This window comes from Scomber japonicus, chromosome 15 (assembly GCF_027409825.1).
Source record: "Scomber japonicus isolate fScoJap1 chromosome 15, fScoJap1.pri, whole genome shotgun sequence".
Taxonomy (NCBI): domain Eukaryota; kingdom Metazoa; phylum Chordata; class Actinopteri; order Scombriformes; family Scombridae; genus Scomber; species Scomber japonicus.
Window position 1 is genome coordinate 9,445,488 of NC_070592.1, and position 27,070 is coordinate 9,472,557.

Sequence of the window (27,070 nt, forward strand, 5' to 3'; positions counted from 1 at the left end):
CTGAGCTCCGGGGTTGCAGGCGGCTGTGCGTTTGCACACGGTGCACCCGGCAGTAGTCACAAGGCTGCCAAATATTTGGATGTTTGCACCCCGGTTTGGTTTGGTTTGGTTTGAGGCACAGAGAGAGGGAGAGACATAGAGACAGAGAGAAAGAGAGAGAGAGGGGATGCCCAGCAGTTGTTAAGAAAGAGGAGACAACACAGCCAAACGAAACCCTTCACAAATTTACAAGCTTGGAAAAAACAGAGCCAGTAAATGAACTTTAAGTTAAATTAGACTTCTTTTTAAGTTAAATTAGACTTCTTCTTTTTTTTAGTGTTATTTAGTTTTGTTTTAGTTTTTTTGAGTTTGAGGATTTTTCTGTGATCTTCTCAAAAAGGAGTCAGTCATGTTCAGGAACAACAAGGATCCAGAGAGGGTTCCCCTGGTGACAGATGTGAAGGACACGTACAGCAATGCAGAAAGGTAAACTTTTATTATTGTCATGTCATTACATTTACGCAAAAATGTGTGCGTAAAAATTGAACAAGAGAAGTTAAAATCGTTTGTTTACGTTGTGTTAGAAGATTATTCCTACACAGGTAAATTAATCAGCGCGTGCCTGAGTGATGATGCATTAATCTTAATATGGTGTGAACATGTCAAACTTTTCCTGAGTGTTGGTGTTTAGGCTGTGAGCAGTGTCTTTGCTCACGCTCCCTTCTCTCTTTCTTTCTGTCTTTCTACTGGTTTTCCACACGAGACTGGTCCTACTGGGATTAGCAGTGCGCAAACGTGCAGCTCAGTCAGCTGGGTTGTGTTTTTTTTCTTTTTTCTTTTTTCACCTCAGGGTTTTTACTGCTTATCCACTCATCACTGCAACATTATACAGCAGCACAGCACAGGGGGGTCGTGTGCAAGATAAAACACTGTGTCATCTCTTCTTTTTGGTTTTCCATAAATTAAACATATAACATCTACAACCCAGATGTTGAAATTTGGCTGACTCATGGTGTTTGGCTTCTAGTTGATCATGTGGGTGAACATGACAGTGATCAGACAGCTTGATCTTTTTCATTTCACCACTAAATAGACACATTTTTATTAGATTTCTATCCAAAAGCAGCTTTCTATTACTAAAAACTAAAAATTTTAAATTTTTTTTAGATCAATTCTTAAAGTTATTAGGTCTTTAAACTACCCCTATTATTATATTATGAATCTTGTCGTCTTGTGACTTGCGGCCACTGTCATCAGGAAGCAGGCCAACTGACTGTTAACACAACAAAGAGAGCTAGTGTTTAAAGAAGCTACAGTCTTCAGGGTAAAATATGTCATGACACTAACAAATATAAAGTGACTATAACTACAACTGCACCCTTTTTTCTCTTCTTTTTTTTTACCCCAGGGACTTTCATCAACTTTCATGTTTATTTCCTCTATTTTTGTACTGTTGTGTCTGTGATTTTATTGTTACTTAAGTTACATCTCTTTGCACTTTGATGCCCAGAGAAACATTATTTCATTTTGCCTTGTAGAAATGTATGGTAAAAATGACAATAAACAGGTTTAATTTGATTTCTGATTTAATTTTTTAAGTTGTTTATTAAGTAAAAATGCTCCAAATTTGCAAGTTCCACCTTCATTAATGTGACATTTGCTATTTTTTTTCTGTTTTATATCACTATAAATTGAATCTGTTTGGATTTGAGACTTTTTCCACCCAAAACATATGAATTTAAGACACTTTGAGCTTGGAAATGTGTTACATTTAATAGATTTAATGAACAAATAATTTACAGGTTAATCAATAATGAAAATATGTTTTTTTAAAAAGTCTAAAATCATGAAGAAATTGGTTCTGTTCTGATTTTTCTTTTTAAATATTCATCCAGCACTCTCAGCCAAGAGGTGTTACAGAGAAATGGCACAGGTGGCATCAAGCATTGCCATGACAACAGCCGTGCACAGGAGGATCGCGAGAGAGAGAAGAAAACTGCCAGGAAGAGGTTGTACGTGGTCTCTGTCGTATGCCTGATTTTCATGATCGGCGAAATCCTCGGTGAGGCGATATGTTTTTTTTTTCACTTTCTTTCTGTCTCCATGGAAACAGATGTGTCTTCAGACTGTAACACCTGATGATCAGCTGTTAAGATATTCATTAGTCATCTCTTGTTTTTGTCACTTTTTCTCTTATCTTCATCTGCTTTCACTTCCTCCCACTTCTCCTCTCTTCCACATGTCCTCCACTTCCCTTTTTCTTTTTGTTTGCTCCCTTTTCTTTCCTTCACACCATCATCCATACATTTTAACACTTATAGTGGCTCATAATCTATATTAATCCATCATTTCAGTAACTGTCTCTTTCTTTCTTTCTCTTTCTTTCTTTCTGTAGGTGGATATTTTGCAGGGAGTCTGGCAGTGATGACGGATGCCGCCCACCTGCTGGTCGACTTCACCAGCTTCATCATCAGCCTCTTATCCCTCTGGCTCTCCTCCAGACCTGCGACACACAGGCTCAACTACGGCTGGCATCGTGCAGGTACAGAGTTTAAACGTTTATCTCTCAGGAGGTGCTGTCAGAGTCAAAAGCAGCAATAGTGACGCTTAATACACCAACATGAAACCCTTTTTTTATTCTGTAGTTTTTGGTATTGGTAATTGCCTGGATGTGTTAGTATTAAGGATAGACTCATAGCTGCAAATGATAAGTAGATGAATCAATTGACAGAAAACAAATCAACTATTTTGATAATCGAGTCATCGTTCTAAAAGTTATTTTAGATTTCTCCCTTTTTTAATGTGAAGATTTTTTTTTTGTAATTCTCTTTTTTATTGTTTGTCAATACAAACAACGATATCACATAGGATCAGAAATGTACCATACAAATGAAATTGCAGAAAGACAAAAAAAAAGAAAACTGACACAGACCCTACCAATAAAAGTAAGTTTAAAAAAAAGAAAAAAAATACCAAAAGCAAATAAATGAATGAATGAATAATTAAATAAATAAAGGAAAAAGAAGTCACAGGGTCATTACACCTCCCAATGTATATCACATTAACCTTATAAAACCTCGCCATTCACAAGCAGCATAAACCCACATGGTCAGACATCACCACAAAGGAAACCCCATCCAGGCCTCCCAGGAAGGAAATAAGGCACCAAAAGAGCAAGAGAAAGAGCCTTCCACTTTTCTCTGTTTTATATCATTGTAAATTGAGAAATCACCTCATCTATGGCCTTACTGTCCACTGTCATACTCAACTGAAGGCTAATTGAAGGCATTGTGTCTTGCATGCTGGAGTGCAACTTTAATTTTAGACACTGTTAAGGGAACTTCAGGGGTGCATGCTTCCTGTGCATCAGCTGATTTGTGCTACAGACCCTTTCTTGAAGGTGCTTATAAATTAACATGCTCTGTTAACTTACCACACAGTAAATCTGGGAACAGGTAGTTTTATACCAGTCTAGAAAAACTGAGTACATTGCAAAGAAAGTGAGAAGTTGAGGGTTAATTGATGCCCAGCAGCCTCCTAGCAGCATGGCAACTGAAGGGAGAGGTCAGATGTGTTGAAACTTGGCTTTTCTGTTGCAATAAAACCACAGACGGTCATGTGGAGCGGATGCTGCTTCACGTGGAGGCTGAAGATTTTTGGGTCTTTCTACACTGTGGACAGGTTTCATAATATCAGACCAGAAAAGAGATTGTTAAATTATTTTTTTGTGTCTTCACCTCTTCATCCATACAGAGATCATGGGTGCGCTGCTGTCAGTTTTAACCATCTGGCTGGTGACAGGAGTGTTGGTATATCTGGCTGTAGAGCGCCTCATCAATGACGACTACACCATCGATGGCACCATCATGCTCATTACCTCTGGCTGTGCTGTGTTGGCAAATATCATGTGAGTAAAATACACACCCAGTTCTCATTTATACAACTGTAAAACACATTTTGCAGCACCTCCTAACTAACATCGTATCCTCCTTTTTTTTTAACAGCATGGCCCTCACCCTTCACCAGTCCGGCCACGGTCACAGTCACGGGGGTCTCGCTTCACACGGTCACAGTCACGATCACGGTCACAGTCACAAAAAAAGGAAGGAATACTCTGAGATCTCAAACCACGCCCACTCGAATGATGAGCGCATAGATGTGGAGCAAAAGGGAGACGAGCAGCACGGTAAGTTTTGACTTAGGTTTTAAAAAGTTCAGATGCTCGTTCCGTGGTCACTCTGCTTGTGATGGTCACTCTCATCTCAAATGTGATCATCCTCGGCTATTAAAACCATGAAACTGTTTAAATCCCACATGCGCACTGTTCTGTAGCGTTACTGAATAGGCAGCATGGGGGCGGGGAGGGAGAGGAGGGGAGGGTGGGGGGCATTATAATGGAGTACGTAATGAATCATAATCCAACTATAATTAGCTTTAAGCATGTAGGCTTACTTAATTACTGTCATATTATTTTATTTCTTTAATTATTTCCTGTTAGGACGGAGGGCTCAGCAGGCCAACGCCAGCGTGCGTGCAGCTTTCGTACACGTGCTGGGAGATCTTCTGCAGAGCGTCAGCGTGCTCATCAGCGCCATCATCATCTTCTTCAAGGTAAGGAGTCTTTATGGGTGTACACAGGATGGAAAAAGTCAATAAATTAACTACTTCTTCTTCTTCTTCTTCTTCTTCTTCTTCACATTTCTTCGTCTTCTTCTTCTTCACACTTCGTCTTCTTCTTCTTCACACTTCTTCTTCTTCTTCTGCACATTTCTTCTTCTTCACACTTCTTCTTCACATTTCTTCGTCTTCTTCTTCTTCACACTTCTTCTTCTTCTTCTGCACATTTCTTCTTCTTCTTCTTCTTCTGCACATTTCTTCTTCTTCTGCACATTTCTTCTTCTTCTTCTTTTGCACATTTCTTCACATTTCTTCTTCTTCTGCACATTTCTTCACATTTCTTCTTCTTCTTCTGCACATTTCTTCTTCTTCTTCTTCTTCTTCACATTTCTTCGTCTTCTTCTTCACATTTCTTCGTCTTCTTCTGCACATTTCTTCTTCTTCTTCTGCACATTTCTTCTTCTTCTTCTTCTTCTTCTTCTTCTTCTTCACATTTCTTCTTCTTCTTCTTCTGCACATTTCTTCTTCTTCTTCTTCTTCTTCTTCTGGCCTTGTTTATATATCACATTAACAGAAATGACATATTTTGCATTCTTTATATTGATGATCTAACAATAAAAAGGGCTAATCTGTAACAATAACAACCCAAAATGATTTCTCATTGCTATTTATTGTATTTAGATATCTTATCTTATAGAGATCTTTTGTTAGTGTGACTCTACTACAGTGCAGCTCTCTTTTCTTTTATTGATCACCGAATCATTTTGTAGCTTCAAACCATCAATCTTCAGTATTGTCAGTGCTGAACACACGCTCACCCTTGAGGAATGTCGAACAAAGGCTGGAGCTGTTCTCAGCAGGAAAGATGATGTTGTATTTTCTGTCCACATGCTGTTTTGGTGCTCGGTGTCTGGCTGCAGAATACTCAATGACTTCAGTGTGCAGCACATCCTCTCCCTAAGCAGTCATTATGGCAAAATTATGAGCTTCACTTGTATAAGAAATACAAAATGCAATGTCACCGTCCTGTGTCCTTTTTGTAATATTGCTCTCTATTCAGCAAACTTTTACTTTTACTTTTTATGCTTTTTCAACAGTACCACCTTAACTTTCTGTATTATGTTCATTTCAGCCTGAATATAAGATCGCTGACCCCATCTGCACCTTCGTATTCTCCATATTAGTCTTGTGCACCACCCTCACAATCTTGAGAGATATCCTCATTGTCCTGATGGAAGGTAAGGCTGTTATTCCGTGATCTTTTAAAATCAATGTCAGTCTTACTTTTTCTCACCGTCTACTTACCATCACCCTCTTTCCCTTTTCCATCTATGTCTCAGGTACTCCAGCAGGGGTGAGTTTTAGTGAAGTCCGGGATGGTCTGTTAGCGGTGAAGGGGGTGACGGCGGTCCACAACCTTCACATCTGGGCCCTCACTGTTAACCAGGCTGTACTGTCTGCACACGTAGCCATAGGTGAGAGGAAAGCATCGAACAAAAATGACTGTATCTTACATCCTGTGTTTTAGTCATAGATATATTATAAGATGTAGATACCACCTTAATGATGGCGACCATTCAGTTGAAAACAAGTTTGAAAAAGTTCCCAGTTTCAAGGTTTACTTTCACATTGTGTGGCCCACTGAATATGCACACTAGTGTGTCTCGTGCTGGCCCTGTCTACAAGTTGCTGCTGGGCTCATAAAGTTTACATTGGGAAGGTGTCACAGATTTTAAAACAACTTTTCTAGGCTTGAGGAAAGTTTTACAAATATGACCCCTTCATGGATTAAAAATTGACCTTTTTTGCAATTTGGAGTGTCCTGTCAACAGTGTAATATATGTCTCTTTTATATTAGTGGCCACTTGGTTGTCTTAAAGGACCAGTGTGTAGGATTTAGTGGCATCTAGTGCAATCTGCAACCTCACTTCACCACTCCTCCCACTTCCCTTCTGAGTATGTAGGAGAACCTATGGTGCTGCGAAACTCACAAAAAAGCCAAAGGCCCCTCTCTACATCCAGTGTTTGGTTTGTCCATTCTGGGCTACTGTAGAAACATGGCCGTGCAACAGGGTAGCCTCTGTGCAACAGGACCCGTTGCCTATGTAGATATAAATCATTTAAGATAATGAGTCCATGGTTTCAGTCAACACACATTTCTCTTTACAAAACTTTTTTTTTCTTCAGCTGAATTTGTAAAAGATTCTTTGACACTAATTTAAGACTATAGCCTACAGGCAGGATCAAGAGCTTTTCTTCCTCCAATATAAAGCCAACGTAGTAACTGACTGAATTCTCCACTCATCTGTGAAATGGTCACTTTACATTTTGACTTAGGTCCTCGACGTTACCCTCAGGCAAAATTTAACTTCTTTTCTGTTACAATTGGAAAAACTCAGAGAAAAAAGTTCTTACACTCATTATTTTGTCTTGTCCTTTTTATATACAGTATAAAGCGGTGACTAAAATTCTCCATTAACATTGTCTTCCTCTCTCTTCTGCAGACGAGTCAGTGGATGCTCAGACAGTTTTAAGAGAAATGACCCAGGCTTGTTACTCCTCTTACAACTTCCACTCTGTAACGATTCAAATGGAACGACAGGCCGACCTGAAGCCTGGATGTACCCTGTGTGAGGATCCTAAGATGTAGAAAAACCCTACCTACAGGAAATCCTAATGATATGAGCATAAACCTAAATAATGTATAGCTGCTGTAACCTGCGGTGATAACAGTATTTAATTGTTCTGCACTGTGAATTAGACCCTGCACTGTGAGTCGCAAGACTTTGAGACACATGACTTGTGCCTTAAGTGCCTTTTTGTGGTGACTTTCCCAAAGAAGTGCTGGTATTAAAATAATAATAACCAGCATTTGCCTAAATAAGAGACAAGCTGGCTAGTGATGGAAAGTATTTTAAAGGAAAAGCTCCCTTTACTAATCCTCCTGTGTGAAGTTTTAACTTTATATTCATATGATGTTTTTGCTTTTAAGTGTGTTCATGTTGAAATAGAAATCACTATGCACTGTACAAAATAAATGTGTCTTTTCTGAATCTATATATTGTATTAGATCAAGTGTGGTAATCTTCAAGTTTGTCTTGAAACAACTTTCAGGTGCCAAAATTAACAATGAAACAGGTTTTTCTTGCTGTAATCATTCCTCCTGTAGATGATCCCTGCATTATGCACTTACAGCGCAAGTTATGGGATAAAATCTACTGTATTTAAAATTTTACCTGAAACTAATATGAAGCTTTAGCCATCCAAACGAGTCAAATCAAGCAGATATCTTTCAAAGTTACAATCTTTTTAGTGCCAAAGTCCTTTTGTTTTTGTTATTATACTCCCACTGCAGCTCAACAGGAAAACACAAAGAGGGAATTTAATCCTACACAGACTGTAAATGTGGCAGATATCCACTTGATTTGACTAACTCAGACTGCTAAAGCCTCATTTGAGCTTCAGATAAACTTTTGAATGAATTTTTTGTACAAAATGACTGTGAAAAAAATGATGAATTCTGGCCTTCATCTCTTACGTTTAAAGTGCATTTGAATCTTTTAACAAGGAGTATGAACAGGAGGAATGATTACAGCAAGGGAAACCTCTTTTATTATTCATTTGGACACCTGACTGCTGTTTTAAAACACACTTTAAAAATGCTGAAACTATCCTGTAACTACTGTGTTTATGTGTTTATTGCTTTTTACTGTTTTTTTTAGTTATACCAACCCAAGTCATAGGAAACCAACAAGGCCATTTGCACATACATGTACTGTACATGTAAATACTGACCAATGAATAGTTGTATGCATGGACTACTACACCAGCACACAAGTACTGTATTTTAATACATGATCACAATGCCTTTGTACACTTTGAACAGGTTCAGCTGAAATGAATTATTCAATAAAATATTTCTATTCAGATACGTTTTCTTCTTTTATTGCTTTAAAAGTCTTGATTTACACTGTCATAAAGTCCTTTGTGGAAAAACGGTGTATCCAGTTAACCCCTTACTACCAACATGCTCCTCTGTTGCCGGGGAACAACTGTACTGTCGCCCACCTCTTTCACCTTCAGCCAACCACTTTTTGTATGATTTTTCATGGACCTGAGCGACCATGTGACACCGGGGGCCCCTGACATGTTACTGACACTGAAATGTTTACTGCTCATTTCAGTTTGACCTTCTTCCATGCTCAGGTTTCCTGTAGTGAGAGTCATGGATGTCCTTCTCTGCAGTAGCATATCAAGGGCACCATTAATAACACCTGACTCATACTGTAGATGGCCTTGTGCCATCTTCAACAGTCTCAATTATTCTTTATGGAGTCTTTATTATATCATAGATTTCAATTCCATCTCAACTAATTTACATAGTAGTCCCCTTAAGTGGCTTTAAGGTCGTAAAAATCTTCTTGTTCCACGCTGTCTGATGATGATGTGTTATAGTATTTTCTCTATTACTGTAACTCTTAATAAATAAAATATTGAGTCAAGACAGAACAACACTAATCCTACTTTTATGGCTTCACATTTCTATCCAATGGAAATGTTCAAGGTGCACATTTCTCCAAAATTCAGACTGACATGTTTGATATATCTGGAAACTAACTTTGGGATCTCCACTTATACTTCAAGGGTTATGTGGTTTTGAGTAATGATCAGCTGCACCCCATGAGGTTTGTGCCTGCTAATAGATTTTTAAGGGTTTAAATATAGGTGCTCTCTGAAAGTGGACTGTCTATTTAACTTAGTTTGTATGACAGCATAAAAAGGGATTTATAGGCCAGGTAGCCTTCTCCTTTGACACGTAGATATCTAGATAGTTACTTTATCAAGCAACTTATTCATTAACTTACATTGAATTGTGACAGCAGGCAAGTCACATAAATCACAAAACATATAACCCTAGAAAATATACAATCATAACTAACAAAATCTAAATAATTATAAACTAAAATCTTAATAAGAAACAGAGCTACACTGAAAATGAAGTCATACCCTGAAAATATGCAATGATAGGGTCTGGTAATACAGGACTACAAGTATAGTTCATATTTATGTGTTTTACTGGTATGACAAGGTGCTTTATTTAAGCCCTAAGCATAACTAGAAAGAGTCTCTGTATGGTTTGTAGAGGTATTTCTTTTTTATTAAATACTAATAATACTAATATTTGAATGGAAAACAGACATTAGTTTGACATTAAACAAAAAATAATAGTGTGTGGTGTTCACATTTGCTTGAGTTTAATGCCTTAACCTCTTAACATACTCTGTTCCGCCTACGGGACGGGACGGATGTTAAGAGGTAGCGACACGTTATTCTGGATGTTTTAAACACCAACCCTTAAACATATATATTCATGCCGTACATTGTTGGAAAGCTTAGATTTTCCTGATTCATTCAAGACCACTCACGACTTATATGGTTGCTCACAGCCGTAATAGTATTAGCGATTAGCTCGGCTAGCCCCTCAGCTAAGTGAGAAAAGCTATAATGCCTACATACCTTCAAAGTCTTCCCTTTATCCACAACGATCATCTTATGACTCAGCACTTTCTGTACAGCTCGCCAAATATCCGTTCTTGTGAAATATGAAATCCGTTTCCATAAAAGCGGAATACTTTCCTCAATATGTCAACATGTATTTAGTCCAACACGTAACGTAATAACACAAATAACAAACCATATACAGTCCGTTTACGTCATTTCCTGACCTGTACGTCCATCTCAGAGTACACGTGACTAGATGTTTACGACCGTGAGCCTCTTCTGCTTCTGACGACACCACACACAAGCCAATCGGTGCTTAGGATTAGGCAGTACATGTCTCCAAAGCCAATGAGGACATGTGACCAACAACAATGACGACATAGCTTTGATTGACTGCTGTTCTAGCCTATGGAAATATTCGGTGAAATGAAGTTGATAACCTTTTAGCCAATAGTCTGAGGTTTCCAACGGTGTTTGACACTAAGCTATTAAGTTACGCTTGGGTGTCCATAAACAAACTCCAAGCGTAACCGGCGTGCGCCCTGTGCGTAAAAGAGTTGAACCATATATCATTACGCACTCGGCATTTTGGTACACGGTTGGTTCTTCTTCGACTTGACACATGACTTATACCAAAATAAACAGATAGATAGATAGATAGATAGATAGATATATAGATATGGCCAAACAAAAAAATATGCTTAGGCTATATGTAATAATAATAATAATAATAATAATAATAATAATAATATTGTGTCAGCTTTCATTAGAGACCAAGATTTTGATTGTAGGCAAAGGGGATGTGAAGTTATAGGTGTTTGATTGCGGTTATACAGCTTCGGTAACCAAGTGTCCATTTGGAGTCTCCAAAAAGGACCTAAGGAAAACGCATGGACATACCTGTTGAAAAATAACTCTGAAAAATTCATCTTTTGGTCTTTTGACTCCAAATTTGGACTGCATGAAGCCAAGACATGTGGCTGTGGCCTCATTGTGTCTATATCCTGCTGAGAGGTCCCTGAATGTCTGTACACATGTCATTGTAAAGGCAAACCTATAGGCGAGTAAACAACCCCATCATTGTAACCTCTGCCACTCTTTGTCAGTAAGTCACAGAATCACACAAACACTTTTACAAGAATCCTGAGAGTGTTTCCTTTCCAATGATACCGGACACATCTCTGAGTCTCAAACTATGTGGGATCTGTGCTGCTCACAACTTGGGCATGTCGTTTAGGCTAACAGCATAAAAAACAGGGGCGTATGTTAAGTGGTTAAAATCCTCAAAAGGAATCTTTAAAAAGTAATTTCAATGTAATACACACATATATACAGTACTTTACAATTGTATATAGGATTATAACATAATGTACTACAAAGATTAATACTGGGATATTAAATAAAAGAGGCTTTTAATTGCTTTACTTCTTACATGCCTGCTCATATACACTTAGTCTCTGCACACCCGCTCACATCCTCACACTCACACACTGAATCCCTGAATCCCAAACCTTCAGCTATTTTAATCTCATTCTTGCGTTTGGAGACTTTTGGAAGTGAAATTTTGCTGTCAGCAGTTGAATGGACTTTGCATGCTGCTGCTTTCAGAGCCGACCATTGTACTCCCCCCCTCCCCGCTCTCTCTCCATCTGAACTTAGCCCTGGAGGGACCAGATCAGTGCGTATTTAATTAAAGCATGAGTAATGCAGTAGGTACCTAGATAATCCGTTTTTAGGCCTGATACCCCCTCAGCTAATAATTATTAACGGTTTGTGTTTCCTCACAAGAGGTGTTGTCTGTTACTCTTTCAGGTTTTTGTTACTGTACCTTTGGCTCTCTCTTTGCCTCTCATCTCTTTTCCCTTTGTGCCTTTTTTTTCTCATTCACCACCTAGCCATCCTTCTCTGTTTCTCTTTCACCCTCGCTCTCTTGCCCTCTCATGTTCAAGGTCCAAGCCTTTGCAGCATTGATGAGATGATGCGGTGTTATGAAGCTGCCGGCAGTTTCATGGTAATCTGTGTTGCCTGGCCGCAGTTACATACAACAGCACTTCATGTACAGTACAGAATGCCGCATGAGACACACAGAGGTAATGAGATACAGTACTGCCTATTTGTTCATTATTTTTATTTCATTGTAATCTTCATCCTCCTGCTCTCTCTCCTGTAATGTTTGTCACTGTGGTAACCACACACATTTGGGTGAAAATGATAAGAAACTCTTGAGATTTCTGATGACATTGCCTTGTGATTGAATGAAGTACTTTGATATTTACAAGAATGTTTTGTCTCCAATGTGGTTCAATTACACTGACATGAAAAAGCATCTTGAAATCAATGCATTTTCCATCAACTCGCCTTGATGTGATCAATGTGTTCTGACTGCTTCTCTATGCACTTTAATCAGTGATGATAGATGGGTTCTCAAGTCGCTATGGTCCCGTAAACAGCTGTCTTATCAGTGCTGCCCACATGACAAACACACACACACACACACACACACACACACACACACACACAACCCATTGCATTCTCCATCCTTTTCTGTAACGTATGAATGAATGTAGTTATTTTTAAGATTCATTTTTACATTGTCAAATGTAAAAATTCAGCCTCGCACTACCTGCCTCCACCCACCCACTCACCATCATGTCTCCCTCATCCCAATTAAACACACCAGGAGGACAGGCTGGATGACTATGGAGAAACTAATTTATAGATGGCATGGCTCAGATGGTCTGGTGCTATGGCAGATGGGGATTGTAAGAGTAACACTCATTCATCCTGGCAAGCTAACCTGCACTGCTTCTGCAATTAAGAAGTTGTGGGCAGTCAAGTGAACCTGAGACAGTGTTTTTCATATCAGTGCTGTGTGTTCTAGATAGGATGTATTTTTTTAGAGAAAGAAAATATGAGAAAGGAAATTACTTCAGGTTATTATTACACAAAATGTGTTCCAGATAAAAGGAAATTGAAATCCAGCCTGTAACCCTAAATTTGAATGAATAATGTAAATTAAGTAATAGGCATCCTAATCTACTTTTTCAGCCCCACTCAAGCCTGAAGGCAAAGCCTTTCGTTTTTTCAATAAAGCTCTTATTTCCAGTCTCTGTAAGTCAAAGCAGTAATTCTGCATGGCAGAGCACATGCTGGAGAAGCAGCCTTGTGTAACCCAGTGTCTATTTAAGACACGTCTTGTATTTCAAATTAATTTGAATTCTGATGCCTCACAAAATGATCCAAGCACAGCTATACAGTATAAGTAATGGATGGATGGATGGATGGGTGGATTGAGGGATTTCATTTTATACAGAGTACACAACGAAGGCAGTTATGGGATGAATTTGAATAATGCTTTCTAAAAAGTTATAATGACCCATGAGAGGCAATCATGTGGTGTAAATTGGCTTGCGGGCTGATGAAGTCAGATGTGAGCTTGCTGCTATATGAAAACAAACCAGACAGTGGTGCTGTTAGTCTGGGAGCATGTATAAATGTGTGGTGCGCTTTGTCTTACCGTAATGTTCTACTACATCAAGAAGAATTTGGAAGAAAGGACGTGATTAAAGAGCTAGATATCGAATATATTTTGTGTAAAATGATATGAACTCTCAGTTGTGTAAATTTCAACATCATTCTCTAATAAAAATTACATAAAAATAACAACAAACCCCACTTTTTAAGTTGCGCATCTACTTCATTAATTACCGCCACTAGTCTCGGTGCTGAGGTGTAATCTCGCGATAGTAGCAGCAGGCTGACATCCTTGGAGCAGAGCAGGAGAGACTTGACATGTCAACAAAACAGATACATTATCGGCACACAGGTAACATTTACACCTCCTCAAATGTGCTATTAAATAAATACGAACACTCACCGTGATGTTAAGTGTGCCGTCGTGCCAGAATAGTTTTAAAAACACAATTAAATAAACCGAGAGAAAAGCTGGAGCTGTCGTGGTTGGAGCTGTGACTGTGTCCACTTCCACATGGTACATTTTTTAACCTCTGTGTCAGGTCAAATAACCCTGTTACACGACTGAAAGCATTTGGGTCTGGCATTATAGGTTTAAAGATTGTATCTGACACACTTTTATTAACGTAAAGGCATGTTAAATAGTGTCTAAACCTATTCTGAGTACAACTTATATAGGAAAAGCTAGGATGTTAGCACTGTGTCTACTAGTGTTAAATGTTAAATATGAGCCAGACAGCTGTTTCGTTTTAGCTGATTTATAACAGCTGTGAAGTTTTTAGAAAGCTCCACCACATTTTATGTGTGTCAAATGCATTTAAAACATACTATAGCCTATGGTGTGTAAGTATTAGGTACACCTGTGCTATCTAATACAATCCAATACAGCAGCTCTGCTTTAAATTCTACATTTATGAAGCTTATACATTTGCAGAAAGGTGATAATTCTGCATTATGTCTTATTATTGAGGGTCATAGTGGGTGATGGTGGTCTATTAGGGTGCATTATATTGAATGCATTATATTTTTGTCCACTCCATTAACATACATGAGAGGGGGATTAATATGAGGAGCATCAGTCAATATAATGCACCCCAGTACCCATCACCATTTAGTACGACCTCAGTAATAAATATAAAGTAGAATAATCACTTTTTTAACAACATCTTAAATGTATAAACCTAAAAAAAAGTTGAATTTGCAAGCGAGCAGTGATTGTATATTCATTTCACTACTGTTTTGTTTTTGAATACTAAGCTAATATCGGTCACTTTGTCCCACTTTCCCCTTTCTTTATCTTCTATTCTTCTTCTGTCAATCATCAAGGCATGTAAGGGTGTGCCAGTGGTATGAAATAGCCTGACAGGTAACTTCACCTGCACCTGAACCTCCATCCTCCATCTATCATCTTCACCTACTGTCTCCATGACAACCCCTCCTCTGGTGCCGCCTTTTGGCGGGCAGCCGTCTTCCCAACAGCAGCAACAGCAGCAGGCGCAGGCGGCACGCGATGTCAACACGGCCTCGCTGTGCCGCATCGGCCAGGAGACGGTCCAAGACATTGTCCTCAGGACCATGGAGATCTTCCAACTCCTCAGGAACATGCAGGTCTCTCTCTCTCTCTCTCTCTCTCTCTCTCTCTCTCTCTTTCTCTCTTTCTCTGAACTCATGCCTGTCAAGTTACACTCACCCCTTCACTTTTCTGTGTGCCCTTCCTTCAGTTTTTTTTATGTCACACAGTCGCAACCCACTTACAAGAAAAACAGCATAAAAGGACAGCAATATTTAGATACAACATGATCAACCACATCAGTATAAAAGATAAAACAGCAGAATATATTAATACAAAGCCCACAAATAGACACAAAAGAAAAAAAAAGACTAGAATAATATATGCTAAAATAGTAATGATAGGTCTGATGATAAGATGGCAGACGACTATTGTACAAGTAACAATGCAGCTGTCAGTCAGTTATTTTAAAATATGTTTTGATGCTCCGTCACAAAGCAGACAGACTGAATATTTGAGGATAGGCTCACAAGTCTTTTACTCACTGTTAAAATCCTCCTCTTCGTACTGACCACTAAAAGAATCCCTTCAAATGGTCTTTCAGTGTAAATGACTGGGGACAAAGTCCACAGTCCTCGTCTTGAAAAAAAAAAGTATTTTGAAGTTCATCTGAAAATAATACGAGGCTCCAGCCGCCTGAGTTAGTCACATAAAGTGGATATCGTCCACAATCACAGTCTTTTTAGTTACAGTTCCCTCTTTGTGACTCGACAGACAGCTTTCTTCTGTCCAGCTGCAGTGGAGGGATAGTAACAAAAAGGGAGGATTTGTCACTGAACTTTGTAAGATATTTAATTGATTTGACTAATTTCAACATCTGAAGCCTCAACGTTTTCAAAGAAACATTTAAATACATTTTTGCATAGAAGGAGCACTGTGAGCCCCGTCACTTACATTGACAGCACATTATGATGGCAGTACCAGTCTGTAAGATTTAGTAACATCTAGTGGTGAGGTTGCAGATTGACACCAAATGAATACCTCTCCTCACGCCCTCCACTTCCAAAAGTGTGTAGGAGAAACTATGAAACTCACATGATTAAAGTCCTCTCTAGAACCAGTGTTTGGTTTGTCTGGTCTGGCCTACTGTAGAAACATGGCGGCCTCTGTGGAAGGGGACCCGCTCCCTATGTAGACGTAAAGGGCTCATTCCAAGGTAATGAAAACACAGCAATTTTTATGTTCATGTGATTTTACACTAATTTAAACATTGATGATCATAAATATTATATTCAATTCCTGCCAAGTCTTTTCCACCAGATGTCATTAAATATTACACACTGGTCCTTTAATGGCCAGTATGAGCAGGATGAATGATTACAGCAAGAAAAACATTAAACATTAATGTTCATTTGGGCACCTTTAATATGGTTATAGGACATGTTAGAAATAAGACTTGTCAGATTTTAGAGTTCATGACTGCAAACACACCAAGCTAGTGAATGGATACTGACAAAGACTCCATGTTCTCAATATAAAGTTGAAAATGGTTTGAGCTGGCAAAAACATGACTGAAATATTTGTTCAGTGTGTTGCTCGAGTGCTGTCAGAACAGTCGGAGTTCAGGTGCAATATTCGATCTGTCATCATCGAAGTTTCACGGGGGTGAAAGGTTTTACATGACAATGGTATAAGTCTAGCAATAACAGAAAGTCATGATGTCGAATAATGAAGTAACAGTATTACAGGTGTTTATAGAAAGAAGTCCAACACTGTAGGTAAAAGGCTACAGACTTAACTTTTTCCCAGTGGTTCATTTTTCATAGAGTCATGCAGTTATCTCAAATATGTCCCTTATTTTTATGTAGGGCAGAAGCTTACTGCAATCAGGTGATGGAGGGTAGCTGTCAAGATGCCCTCAAGATACGTTTTAAGACCTAAAATACTCTCCTTGAAATACTAATTTGTCTCTTAATGTGCTTTCTCCTCAAAAGTTACCTCGTTAAAATCCTTCAAATGACATTACCTCTCCTTCCCTTTTAGTGTCAAACTCTGCAGAGTGAAGCTCAAACATCCAAAGTGACGCAGTGATTATTAGCAAAACACATTTTTTAAGTGGAGGGAGACTTTAGAAAGTGACGCTAGCATTGTGTTCAGGATATTAGTCTCTACATCTTTTATACATTGGTCTTATCATCAGTTTACTCTGCAGTTCTCTTGTAGTTCAGCTCCGATTGTGTCCGGCAGACGCGGTCAGCAGAGTTTATCACGGATGTCTGCTTTTTCTGCAGAGACAATCCTTCTGCACCTTGTTAAAAATCACAGCCGGGGACAAGCCAAACAAGCACGCCTCCGCCACAGAATGCACAAACAGCATTGTTGTGACTTGTTTTTCGCTTTCTTTATAAATCACAGCCTGTCTTTATACTCATAAAAATTCTTCATCTAGCTTCTCCTCCTCGCCTCCCTCCCTCTTTTTTTCTATCAGTCTGTCTGCGTGTCTCCCCCTTATTTCTTTGTGTCTGTCTCTCTCCTCTCTTTGCTTGCCCCGAAGGCAAGGCTTGTTTTCATGTAACACAGGATGTTAATAATCAGACAGTGCTGCCCCAGAGGCTTGTCGATCCTCTCAATGAAAAAATAAAATAAATCTCCTGTCACTTTTTAACACCCATTGTAGTTAAAAGCCACTGCAGCCTCAGATTCGGGGCGAGAGAAAACATTCAAAGCTCAGCAATTGAAGCAGTGAAACATTTGATCTTGTGAGTTTGTGTTTGGTGGTTTTTTAAGATGTGATTTTTATAATACCGGTAATACCTTACCATGACATGATCATAACATGATCATAACAGTGTTTCCTCTACGTTGACGAGTCTTTACTTGGTCTCGTGAAACTGCAGCATTTATTAACTGAGCTGTAAATTCACTGCCAGTTTGACATCTAACTGCTAACCTTTTCCTCTGCGCCGCTCGCTTTCACTGTCACTTTTCTGCCACTCTCGCTCTGCCCTGTGCCCTCCGACAAAATGAGGAGCGGAGAGCGAGGAATCTGGGATGCACTCTTTAATGACTCAAAACAATTCCACGATAACGTAGCGTGTTATCGTCCTCTCGCACTCTGCAAGTGAAAAATCATTAGTAGCCCGTTGGTATTAACGACCATTGATATAAATGATCGTTCCTATAAGGGGAAAATGCTGTATAAAGTGGTTTCATAAACATTTTTCTGTGCAGCCTCCTTAAGCAGAAAAGAAAATATCACTTTTGTTATCAGTATAAATGAAAGTGCATCTGTTGTGCATTAGTAGAAAGCTTCTAATGGACTTTTACCAGCTAGAGAACAACAGAGGCTTTGTAGTGCATTTGGCAGTCAGTGAGGATCAATGGCTGTAGCTTTTTATTAGCACTAGCAAAAAAAAAAAAAAAAAAAAAAAGGAAAGAGATGTAGGTCTGTACTTTGCTTAACACACAACTTTTTTCCTCTGTGGTGCTTCTCTCAGCTGCCTAATGGAGTCACTTACCATCCGAACACTCACCAGGACCGGCTGGGAAAACTCCAGGAGCACCTACGAATGCTTTCCGTGCTGTTCCGCAAGCTGCGCCTCGTCTACGACAAATGCAATGAAAACTGTGCTGGGCTGGACCCTATATTACCAGAGGTGAGTCCTGGCCACCCTGACAAATATATACCGTTTCAAATAAATAAAGTTTTCATATTGATCTGATTGCAGCTATAACTGGGATGTTATCAGATGTAAGTTGAATACTTGAGTTCATTAATAATTCAAATTCAAAGTCGAAGGTGCCCCCCCCCCCTTGCACTCTGTCACACACTTGTACTGCTAATATTAACAATGTTTTGGTCCTCAAGCGCAACACAAGGCATGCGATGTGTGGTATTTGACGCCCACAGCCTGTATCAGACAGGGAGAATGACTATAATTTTCTTTAACCAGAAGAATAACCAATTAAACAAAACAGACAGATAAAAGCAGTACTAGTCAGGGTACAGTTGGCTGGGAGTGAAAGTGATAAAACTGCTGCAGGTTGAAACATTTTGCTAGGAAATGATACAGTAATGAATGCAACTCACGATAGTATGAGTCAAGACTAGGTTGCATATATAAAACAGTCGCTGATGCTAGTGTTTGGACGTATGGCATCATATTTGTATAACACTCACCCAGTAAGAGTTCACCAGTCTGAGGAGACCAGCAGTAACTACTGGGATCGTCACATGTAGCTCAAAAACAAAACTTTATCATGCTGACTCGGATACAGTGCTCCTTTTAATTCCTGTAAATGTATGTTATAAAGTTTAATGTTGAAGATCAAAGCAGTTCTTTACTGGTTGTAATGTTTCCCCAGTTTATCTCTTAACTTGTAGAAGAATACAGAATAAATTACTTTTATTTCAAAGTGATTATTGCCTAAAAAATAAAAAATAAAATAAAAATAAATAATGTCTGTTACAACATAAAGTTAAACTTGGAGGGTGCTGAAGATCATGTCGGTTCAACACAACCCTTTTATAGCGTTTCACCAATAAATCTCTTAACGTGTGCTCATAGAAGAGACTGCAGCACCTCATCTAATAACTTTTTAAGTATATAGTACAAATGTAAAAGTGATTATTACCCAAAAAGAAATAATGATTAAATACTTCTGCTCACTTGCTAAGGGTGCAGTTATTTTTATATTTATTTATTTATTATATTACCACTTTAAATGTTACTCACACTCTATTTATTACAGTCTATCTTAAATTAAAATATTCCAACCCCCATATGGAGAAATACCTTGTATTGAAAGCAGTAGTGTAATATGGGTTATATTATATCTTCCATATTTCTCCACCCAACTATAATTCCCGTTATGCTTTTGTAAAATATGTTCTGCACACCTGTCTGTGCAATTAAATCCCACATGATGTGGCTGTAATTACTGAACAGTTTGAGCTACATTTTTACATTTTAAATGATTGATTGATACCTCCAGATGAAAACGTCAAAACATTCTCTGTTTGCTCGTCAAATATGTAGTTTTTTTTTTTTTCGTTTTAGTGCTCTGAGCCACTGCCACACATAACTCAGCATTTCACACAAAATTCAGGCTAAATTAGGAAGCTGTTAGTATAAAGGAAGGAGGCAATTGTTACTGCTACACCCAATTGCTCCTCTCCTCTTGCTCTCTCTCTTTCTCTCTCTCACACACACACACACACACACACACACATAGCCACACACATATTTACCCCAGGGGGACTCTTATCTCACCTACTCCCTCTAGGTCGGTCTTTTCTCGTCTCGCAGCAGATTCATTGGTTGCTTCAGGTGAGTCTCTAGAGTCTCTTTACCGCTGGTTACGGTCACCATACACCTTCAGGATCAACAGCACTTCAGCTCTACCTGCATTCCATCTCTGCCTGCATGCCCACACACAAAGTAGATACACATGTGTGCACAACATAAACTGTACAACACACACACACACACACACACACACACACACACACGGACATGCATGTGGTGCACTTTTAGCATGTTAGCACAACACACACACACACACACACATACACACACACAGCTTCTCTGGACATGCAGTGTGCGAGGCTCCACGCAGGGCTACAGCGAGGCTATCCACCACTGTTTGATTGGATTTATGACTGCGGCAGTCCCTTCCCAATTTCTACAGATTGGCTCGGAGCTAATCTCTCTCACCAGACTCCTACTGAGGATAAAGGAGGATGTAGGAGGAGACCAGTCTTAAATTGGAACAAATTTGTGATGGCTGGCACCGTGTACATTTTTCCGCATTGAATAGTACAGTTGCTCAGAAGCATTTCAAATGATGTATCCGTCTTTATCAACATCTTCTTCTTCTTCTTCTTCTCGCTCTCGCCCTTAAATCAAAGTACACGAGGGCCACGCTTTGACGTTTTGCCACTCGAGTCCGACGCCATCTACCCGTTTTTTCCTCCCTTCTTCTTTTCACCTTTATCTAAATGTTTATTCGTTTCCCCCTTGAGGCATGAGACCCAGCCCGGTGCTGACCAGCCAATAGCACAGCTCACTGTGTTTGTCTGGGACTGAGGGTTGTTGATCTTGGCCCCAGCACGCACGCCATTTATCATCCCGGAGAGTTCAGGTGCCCGCCTGACAGCCGCTCACTATTGGCTGCCCGAAACAGGAAGTGGAATCAATGACTCGGGCAGTGTGACCTCATCACAGCCTAATTAGCAACAGACCCGTTTAATGAACAGCTGGACCAAATGCACACGTCAGCGCTTTCCTCTGTTTTTTTTTTCTTCTTTCCAGCTGCCGTCACAGTCTGGTTGTTTGTTTTTTTTTCTTCTCTCTCTCTTTCTCTCCTTTTCCTCAAAGTCTTACATGCCTTTCCTCATGTATTTATTCCATTTTTCTCTCTCTCATCCCTCGCTTTCTACCTTTTCTCCCCTCATTCTCTCTCTCGCTCTCTTTCTCTCTCTGTTAGTGGTTCAATATTGGCTCTCTCTTCATTTCTCTCCCTCTTTCTTTATATCGGTTTGTTAAAGGCTTAATTTTCCTCTTTTTCTCTCTCTCTCTCTTTCTTCTACTTCTTCTATTATCCAAGTCTTCCTCCTCTCTGTCATTTCTTTCACTGAACAGCCATGCCATTTTCATTTCCACCCACCCGTACATGTTCACCCTGTAAATTTTCTTCTCTATTTTAAATTTTTTTTTTCTTCTTCTTCCTCTGCCAGTTCTGTCTTTTTTACCTTACCTTTTTTCCCCCTTCTTTTTGTCTCAGCGAAGGCAACCTGGAGAACTTCATTAGCCCATTCTTCTCTGTCAGGCAGGAAACCACATCCATCTTTCTGTGGAGGAGGCAGGGGTTATGACTCACACAGTCACACACACAGACACACAGACACACAGACACACACACACACACACACACACTCATGCTGCATGGGTACACACACTGCATATGCCTGAACATGTACACACACACACACACACACACACACAAAATACACCCTCCATCCATCTTTCCCACCCTACTCAGCACATTTCATTTTCCCCCCTTAAAGCTGCCAAAACCAGCCCAGTACCTTTTAAAATTTGATATTTCATTGGCTTTTGGTCTGAAATTATCTAATGAAAAAACATTCCTCTCTTCCTACTAAAAGTTTTTCTCGAGCCAGTTGACAAGCTCATAGTTTGTCTGATCATAATATTCTGCACATGTCCTCGCTGTCTTTTCTCCCTCCAAGAGTCGGAGCATATAGTTTTTTGGCTGCCGCGGAGCTCGGCCTGGAAACTGACAGGAGCACAGAAACTTTTACATCCTTATGCCACTCTCTTTTTTCCCCTCTGCGACTCTGCGACTCTTTGTCTCTTTATTTTTGTGTCTTACATTCTCTCCTCTCTTTTTTAACCTCTTTCTGTCTTCCTCTTTTCCCACCCGTCTCCCTGCCCTCTTCACCCTTGTTCCACTTTTTCTCTGACTATCAAATTTTTTGTTTTTATGTTACCCATCTCCTCACATTCATCTGTTTGTCTACATTTCTGTCTGCCCACTCCGTCTTTAGTCATTCATTTCTTCCAGACGAAGAGGCTTACTAAAAATCATTGTCTAGTATCCGCAGGGCGTCCGCTCCAGCTGCACAACCTCAGGTCAAACAGTTGTAGTCTAGCAGAATAATCTTAAGAACTTTGCACGATTTAGATTAGCATTGTGCCAAGTCATTATTGGAGCGAGGTTTGTTTTCCCACCGTATAGCAGTTATCGTTGGCTTCTTAGTTGTTAAGAGAGTCTCCCCCCTAATCTGTGTTTGTGATCTTGTCTGGTATGATCGTTTTTGTTTTGGAAAGGAAACCTCTGAGATGTTAGTTGTTTCTTCTCACAGGAACTCCTTGCTTCCTGTGCAGCAAATTACTGCAGATTATCATTTCGGCTTTAATGAAACACATTAAACGGGAAGGGTATCATACGCCTGGAAGTTTTGGAGCAGGATAGGCATGTAGATTGTTTTTTGGGTCGTAAGATTTATTTTTGGGCTTTTTGGCCTTTATTGGCCAACAGGAAACAGGGAGAGAGAGGGGAATGACCTGCAACATCGACCCCCTGGCCGGAATTGAACCAGGGACGCTGTGATTACGTGGCACATCGACCACCAGGGAGCTCCAGGCATGTCGATTTTTTTTGAGAGTCTGAAACTAGAAACTTCAAGGGAAAATTCACCACTGTCAGTATAATGGTATGTGGTAGAAATGTACAATTATTATTTAAAAATTGATGACCTATGACTATAGAAGGCCGTATATTCTGTATAACTGCTCTTATGGGGGAATCCTACAACATCCAGAATGCATTGCCAGTGTCCTGTCCAATCAGAACTGACTGACTCTTAGGGCTGGGAATCGGTACTCGATACCAAGTAGTATTGAAACATCTCCCATCAAACGATACCTGCAATCGACCCTTTTTGCACCCAGAGCTAAAAAATATGACTATTTGTACGGACTTGCTCACAGCCAATCAACGTGAGTGTTCTGCGATTTAATGCGACATGTGATTGGCCCACTGCCACCGCAGCTACGACCCGTCTGTAGCTCTAACCCAGTTCAGCAGCCAAGATGCCACCTAAATGCTCTAAAGTGTGGCTAAACCTGTTACACCGGATAAAAGCAAGTGCACCAAATGTGTAATGGGTATCGAATGAAGCACTCAGTTGGTGTCGGTATCACTTTAAGGTATCATAATTTTTTAAACGATATCCAGCCCTACTGACTCTATTCATGGTGTGGTTATGGTCAGCAGAACGGCCATTTAGCAAAGATCAAGCAGCGTTATGTCTCTTTACTCAGGCTTATTTTCATTTCTAAAATGTTTTTCCTTATGGAGTCAGGATATATCATACTGGTGTGCAAAGATTATAAACCAAACGGCACACTAAAGTCAGTTAAGTTGATCAATTCAAATGTAATGAGAGCTGCACGGCTGCACAGAAGCTGCTGATGAACAGTCAAAACACCTCAGAGTCCATTTGAGCTTGTTTTGGAAAATAATAGTGGATGAAACCGGATTGTGCTCAAGCTGGAAGCAGCTGCATAAATGAACTGTCAGGTAACTTAACGCAGTGGCTGTTCGCTGTTCGCTGTTCTATATACAGTCTGATATCATATTCTGTCAGAAAACAAAGACAAGTTTACCAAAGCACTGCAGAGTTTGTTGAAGTGTGAAGTTTTCAGTCAGTCTTCATTCTTCTTCCTGACCATCCTCACCAGGCGGGCGCCGATCATGCCTCTCCAGCGGTAGTTGCTTCCTCCTGTCACACTGTTGTCTGACTCCACAGCAATATATTCGGCCTCATAAGTTGTAATAGTTGCCCCTCATCTCTGCTCTGACATTATATTGTAAAGGTAGTTGTTTGCATTACTGCTGACACAGAGAAACTCAGCAGCTGATGTTTGGGTGTCAGACTGCAAGCTGTAACATCCCTGCAACAGCCTTGTATCATTGATTTAGTTTTTTACTTCCAAATATATACTAATATTTTAGTAGCATGATAGTGTGATAGAAGGCATCATTGTCTGCTTTTCATATTCACTGGCATAACATAGGAGACTGGAGTGTTTTTGGGAGACCCACATTTGACCGTCCTTGAAGGCACCAGCACAGAAAATGAGGAAACATTTGTAGACTGAGGCAGATCTTCAAAGACTTTTGCCGGTAAATGAGCGGGGAGCTCTGAGTGCAGGCAACATAGAGGGAAGTTAAACATTGTTTATTTGCATACACAACCCACATTGTAATGATACAACACTTGTTGAAAATCAGCAGTTTCCCTCTAACCCAATGTTAACATAACTGGTTTAAAGTTGTGTGTTTTGTGGAGTTGCTGAACAACAGCATAGACATTTGACTACATTAACACTGTGTAGGCAGCACTGACAGGCGTGTTTCAGTCAAAATGATATTCCATGAAGTATTTTTGCAAAGATCACCAAGTATACCATCAATCACACATTCTCAGTATAAGACTCTTTATGTCCTGGCTGTGTTTTGTATCAGGAACAGTGTGTTCTCAAGATTTTCACACATTACTTGATGTGTGACTGCAGCAAGCCTCCTGCTCTCCTCCTCCTCCTCTATGAGGTGACCACTAGGGGGCAGTACGATGTAAAGCAGCAGGCACTGACCCTGTCGGCTCTCAGGAATGCCGCCTTGCCTGAAGCTCTTGCACATCAGCCTCACTGTAGTGTCAAGCAGACAAGGTCAAGCACACAGAGCGTTTAAAAATGAATTAATCTCCCACTCGCTCCCTCTTTCTCTCTCTTTCTCCCTCACTCTCTCTGTCCTGTCTCTCTCCACGTTCAAGAGAGACGAGTGAGACTCGGCCTGTGTTCAAGAGCTTACACAGAATCCCCATTTTCACTACTTCATGAGAACAAGATTATGAGACAGCACAGGAATATCTTTAGCGTAGCATAGCACTCATAGGTTGAGATTGCCCATACTCACATTATTCAGAACTATAACTGCACTCAGCAGGCTTATAGGAGAAATGTGAATGTGCAATACAGTGCTTTCACTGCCTTTGGACTATGAACTGAATAAGAGGAGAGAGGCATAAGAGAAAAGTGCATCAGCAAGTGAGTTTTATTCCTGTATAGCTACCAAAGTGAAACATTATGATACTGTCACAGTGCAGATTATTATATGCACTGTAAGTGATAAACTTAAGGCAGTCCAATTCAGTGAGTATGTCAGCATTTTGGAAATGATCCTCTTACGGTTGTCTTGCTTACATTGAATAATACAGACCATTTTTTTTGTTCTCTGTCCCTTCCAGCAACTGATACCTTTTGTGGAGGATGACAGCTCCAAACACGAGGATCGCTCAGCCGGCCAGAGCCGCCCTGCCTCCGAGGAGAGGAGAGAAATCCTGGAGGTCAACAAGGTATTGTGTTCTGCAGCTTAACACCGCCACACTGTCAGGGGTCAGAGGTTTTATTTCCACCCTGCAGTAAAGATGTTAAAGGTGGGGTTACTTTAAAAAAACACATAGTTGCATGGGTTGCCTGTGTATTTGCCATTTAAGCTTATATTAAGGTTCATATATTGTGATATGAAACTTCATCACAGCTTAACATGAAATTATTTCATATCAGTAAAGAGACGCATCGACCTCCAGACAGAAAAAGAGTTAAATCTACCTGAGCCTGTAGTCTAATCTTGGGGGAAACACTGGATCTAATATAATTCTAAAGAAAATGATAATTAGGTGTGAAATTCATTATAGGCTAGTCAATTTACACACCATCATTAACCTGCAGCTTTAAAGGAAAAAATCCACCACTGTGAATGTGATGATTTATTAAAACTAGGTCACCTATGTAGTAGAAATTTGCAATTATCTTTGTAATTGGTGCCCTACGAGAACTGAGAGAAAGTCTGCAGATTCCTCCCACAGCTCTTAAATCTTACACCAATCAGAATACATGTTGTGTGTCTTGTGTGTTGAGCTTCCAGTGTGTAACTCATGGTGTGTTTGCAGGGGGCGCTGTGTTGCTCATTGTATTTAAGTGTTGTCCACGACTGACTAAGGGCCCATTTATGCTCAACGGACGTACGAAAATGAATACGTCCGTTTCAAACGATGTTACCGTCACTGCTCACATACTTCCATGCGTCCTTTACGTTGGCATGGATGTTAACCAATACATCCACCAGGGGGCAGCACGGAGTCAAACGTTTATGACAACAACAAACTCAAAAACAAACATGGCGACTCTGGAGGAGATATTGATAATGTTCCTCTTGCATAAAAGACAAAAACGATATGTCTAAAGTTTCTAACCAACTTCCACCGTTATTTCTTCTTCGTGTCTCACTAGAGCTACGTATCGAGTAGTGACAGCAACACTGCCACCCCATGGTTTCCGGTGGTACTGCTCCGTTTGGTCCGTATCCGTAAGCATTATGGAAACGTGCAGAAATACG

General features: G+C 39.9%; 2 protein-coding genes across 2 annotated transcripts in view; both read left to right on the plus strand.

Annotated features, from left to right (window-relative positions):
* The first annotated feature begins 304 nt into the window (after positions 1-304).
* On the plus strand, positions 305-7,246 carry slc30a8 (solute carrier family 30 member 8). Its single transcript, XM_053334446.1, has 9 exons — positions 305-465; positions 1,875-2,041; positions 2,375-2,521; positions 3,733-3,886; positions 3,984-4,035; positions 4,492-4,590; positions 5,729-5,834; positions 5,937-6,071; positions 7,101-7,246. Exons 1-9 carry the CDS (start codon positions 389-391, stop codon positions 7,244-7,246), a joined length of 1,083 nt encoding a protein of 360 aa, XP_053190421.1. The 5' UTR covers positions 305-388.
* A 6,609-nt stretch (positions 7,247-13,855) lies between these two features.
* med30 (mediator complex subunit 30) overlaps positions 13,856-27,070 on the plus strand; it is a 42,979-nt gene continuing 29,764 nt past the window's right edge. Inside the window, exons 1-4 of the mRNA XM_053334450.1 lie at positions 13,856-13,924; positions 14,899-15,180; positions 18,580-18,738; positions 25,920-26,027. Of these exons, the coding sequence (XP_053190425.1) occupies positions 14,998-15,180; positions 18,580-18,738; positions 25,920-26,027 (450 nt within the window). The 5' untranslated portion in view covers positions 13,856-13,924; positions 14,899-14,997. The remainder of the gene's footprint in view (positions 13,925-14,898; positions 15,181-18,579; positions 18,739-25,919; positions 26,028-27,070) is intronic.

What these genes read in the sequence shown, in the direction of transcription:
- slc30a8 (XM_053334446.1), top strand. Translation starts at nt 389, where the DNA reads ATGTTCAGGAACAACAAGGATCCAGAGAGGGTTCCCCTGGTGACAGAT. An exon ending in CATGATCGGCGAAATCCTCG is followed by an intron (nt 2,042 to 2,374) that starts GTGAGGCGATAT and finishes TTCTTTCTGTAG; the next exon opens with GTGGATATTTTGCAGGGAGT. An exon ending in CTACGGCTGGCATCGTGCAG is followed by an intron (nt 2,522 to 3,732) that starts GTACAGAGTTTA and finishes TCATCCATACAG; the next exon opens with AGATCATGGGTGCGCTGCTG.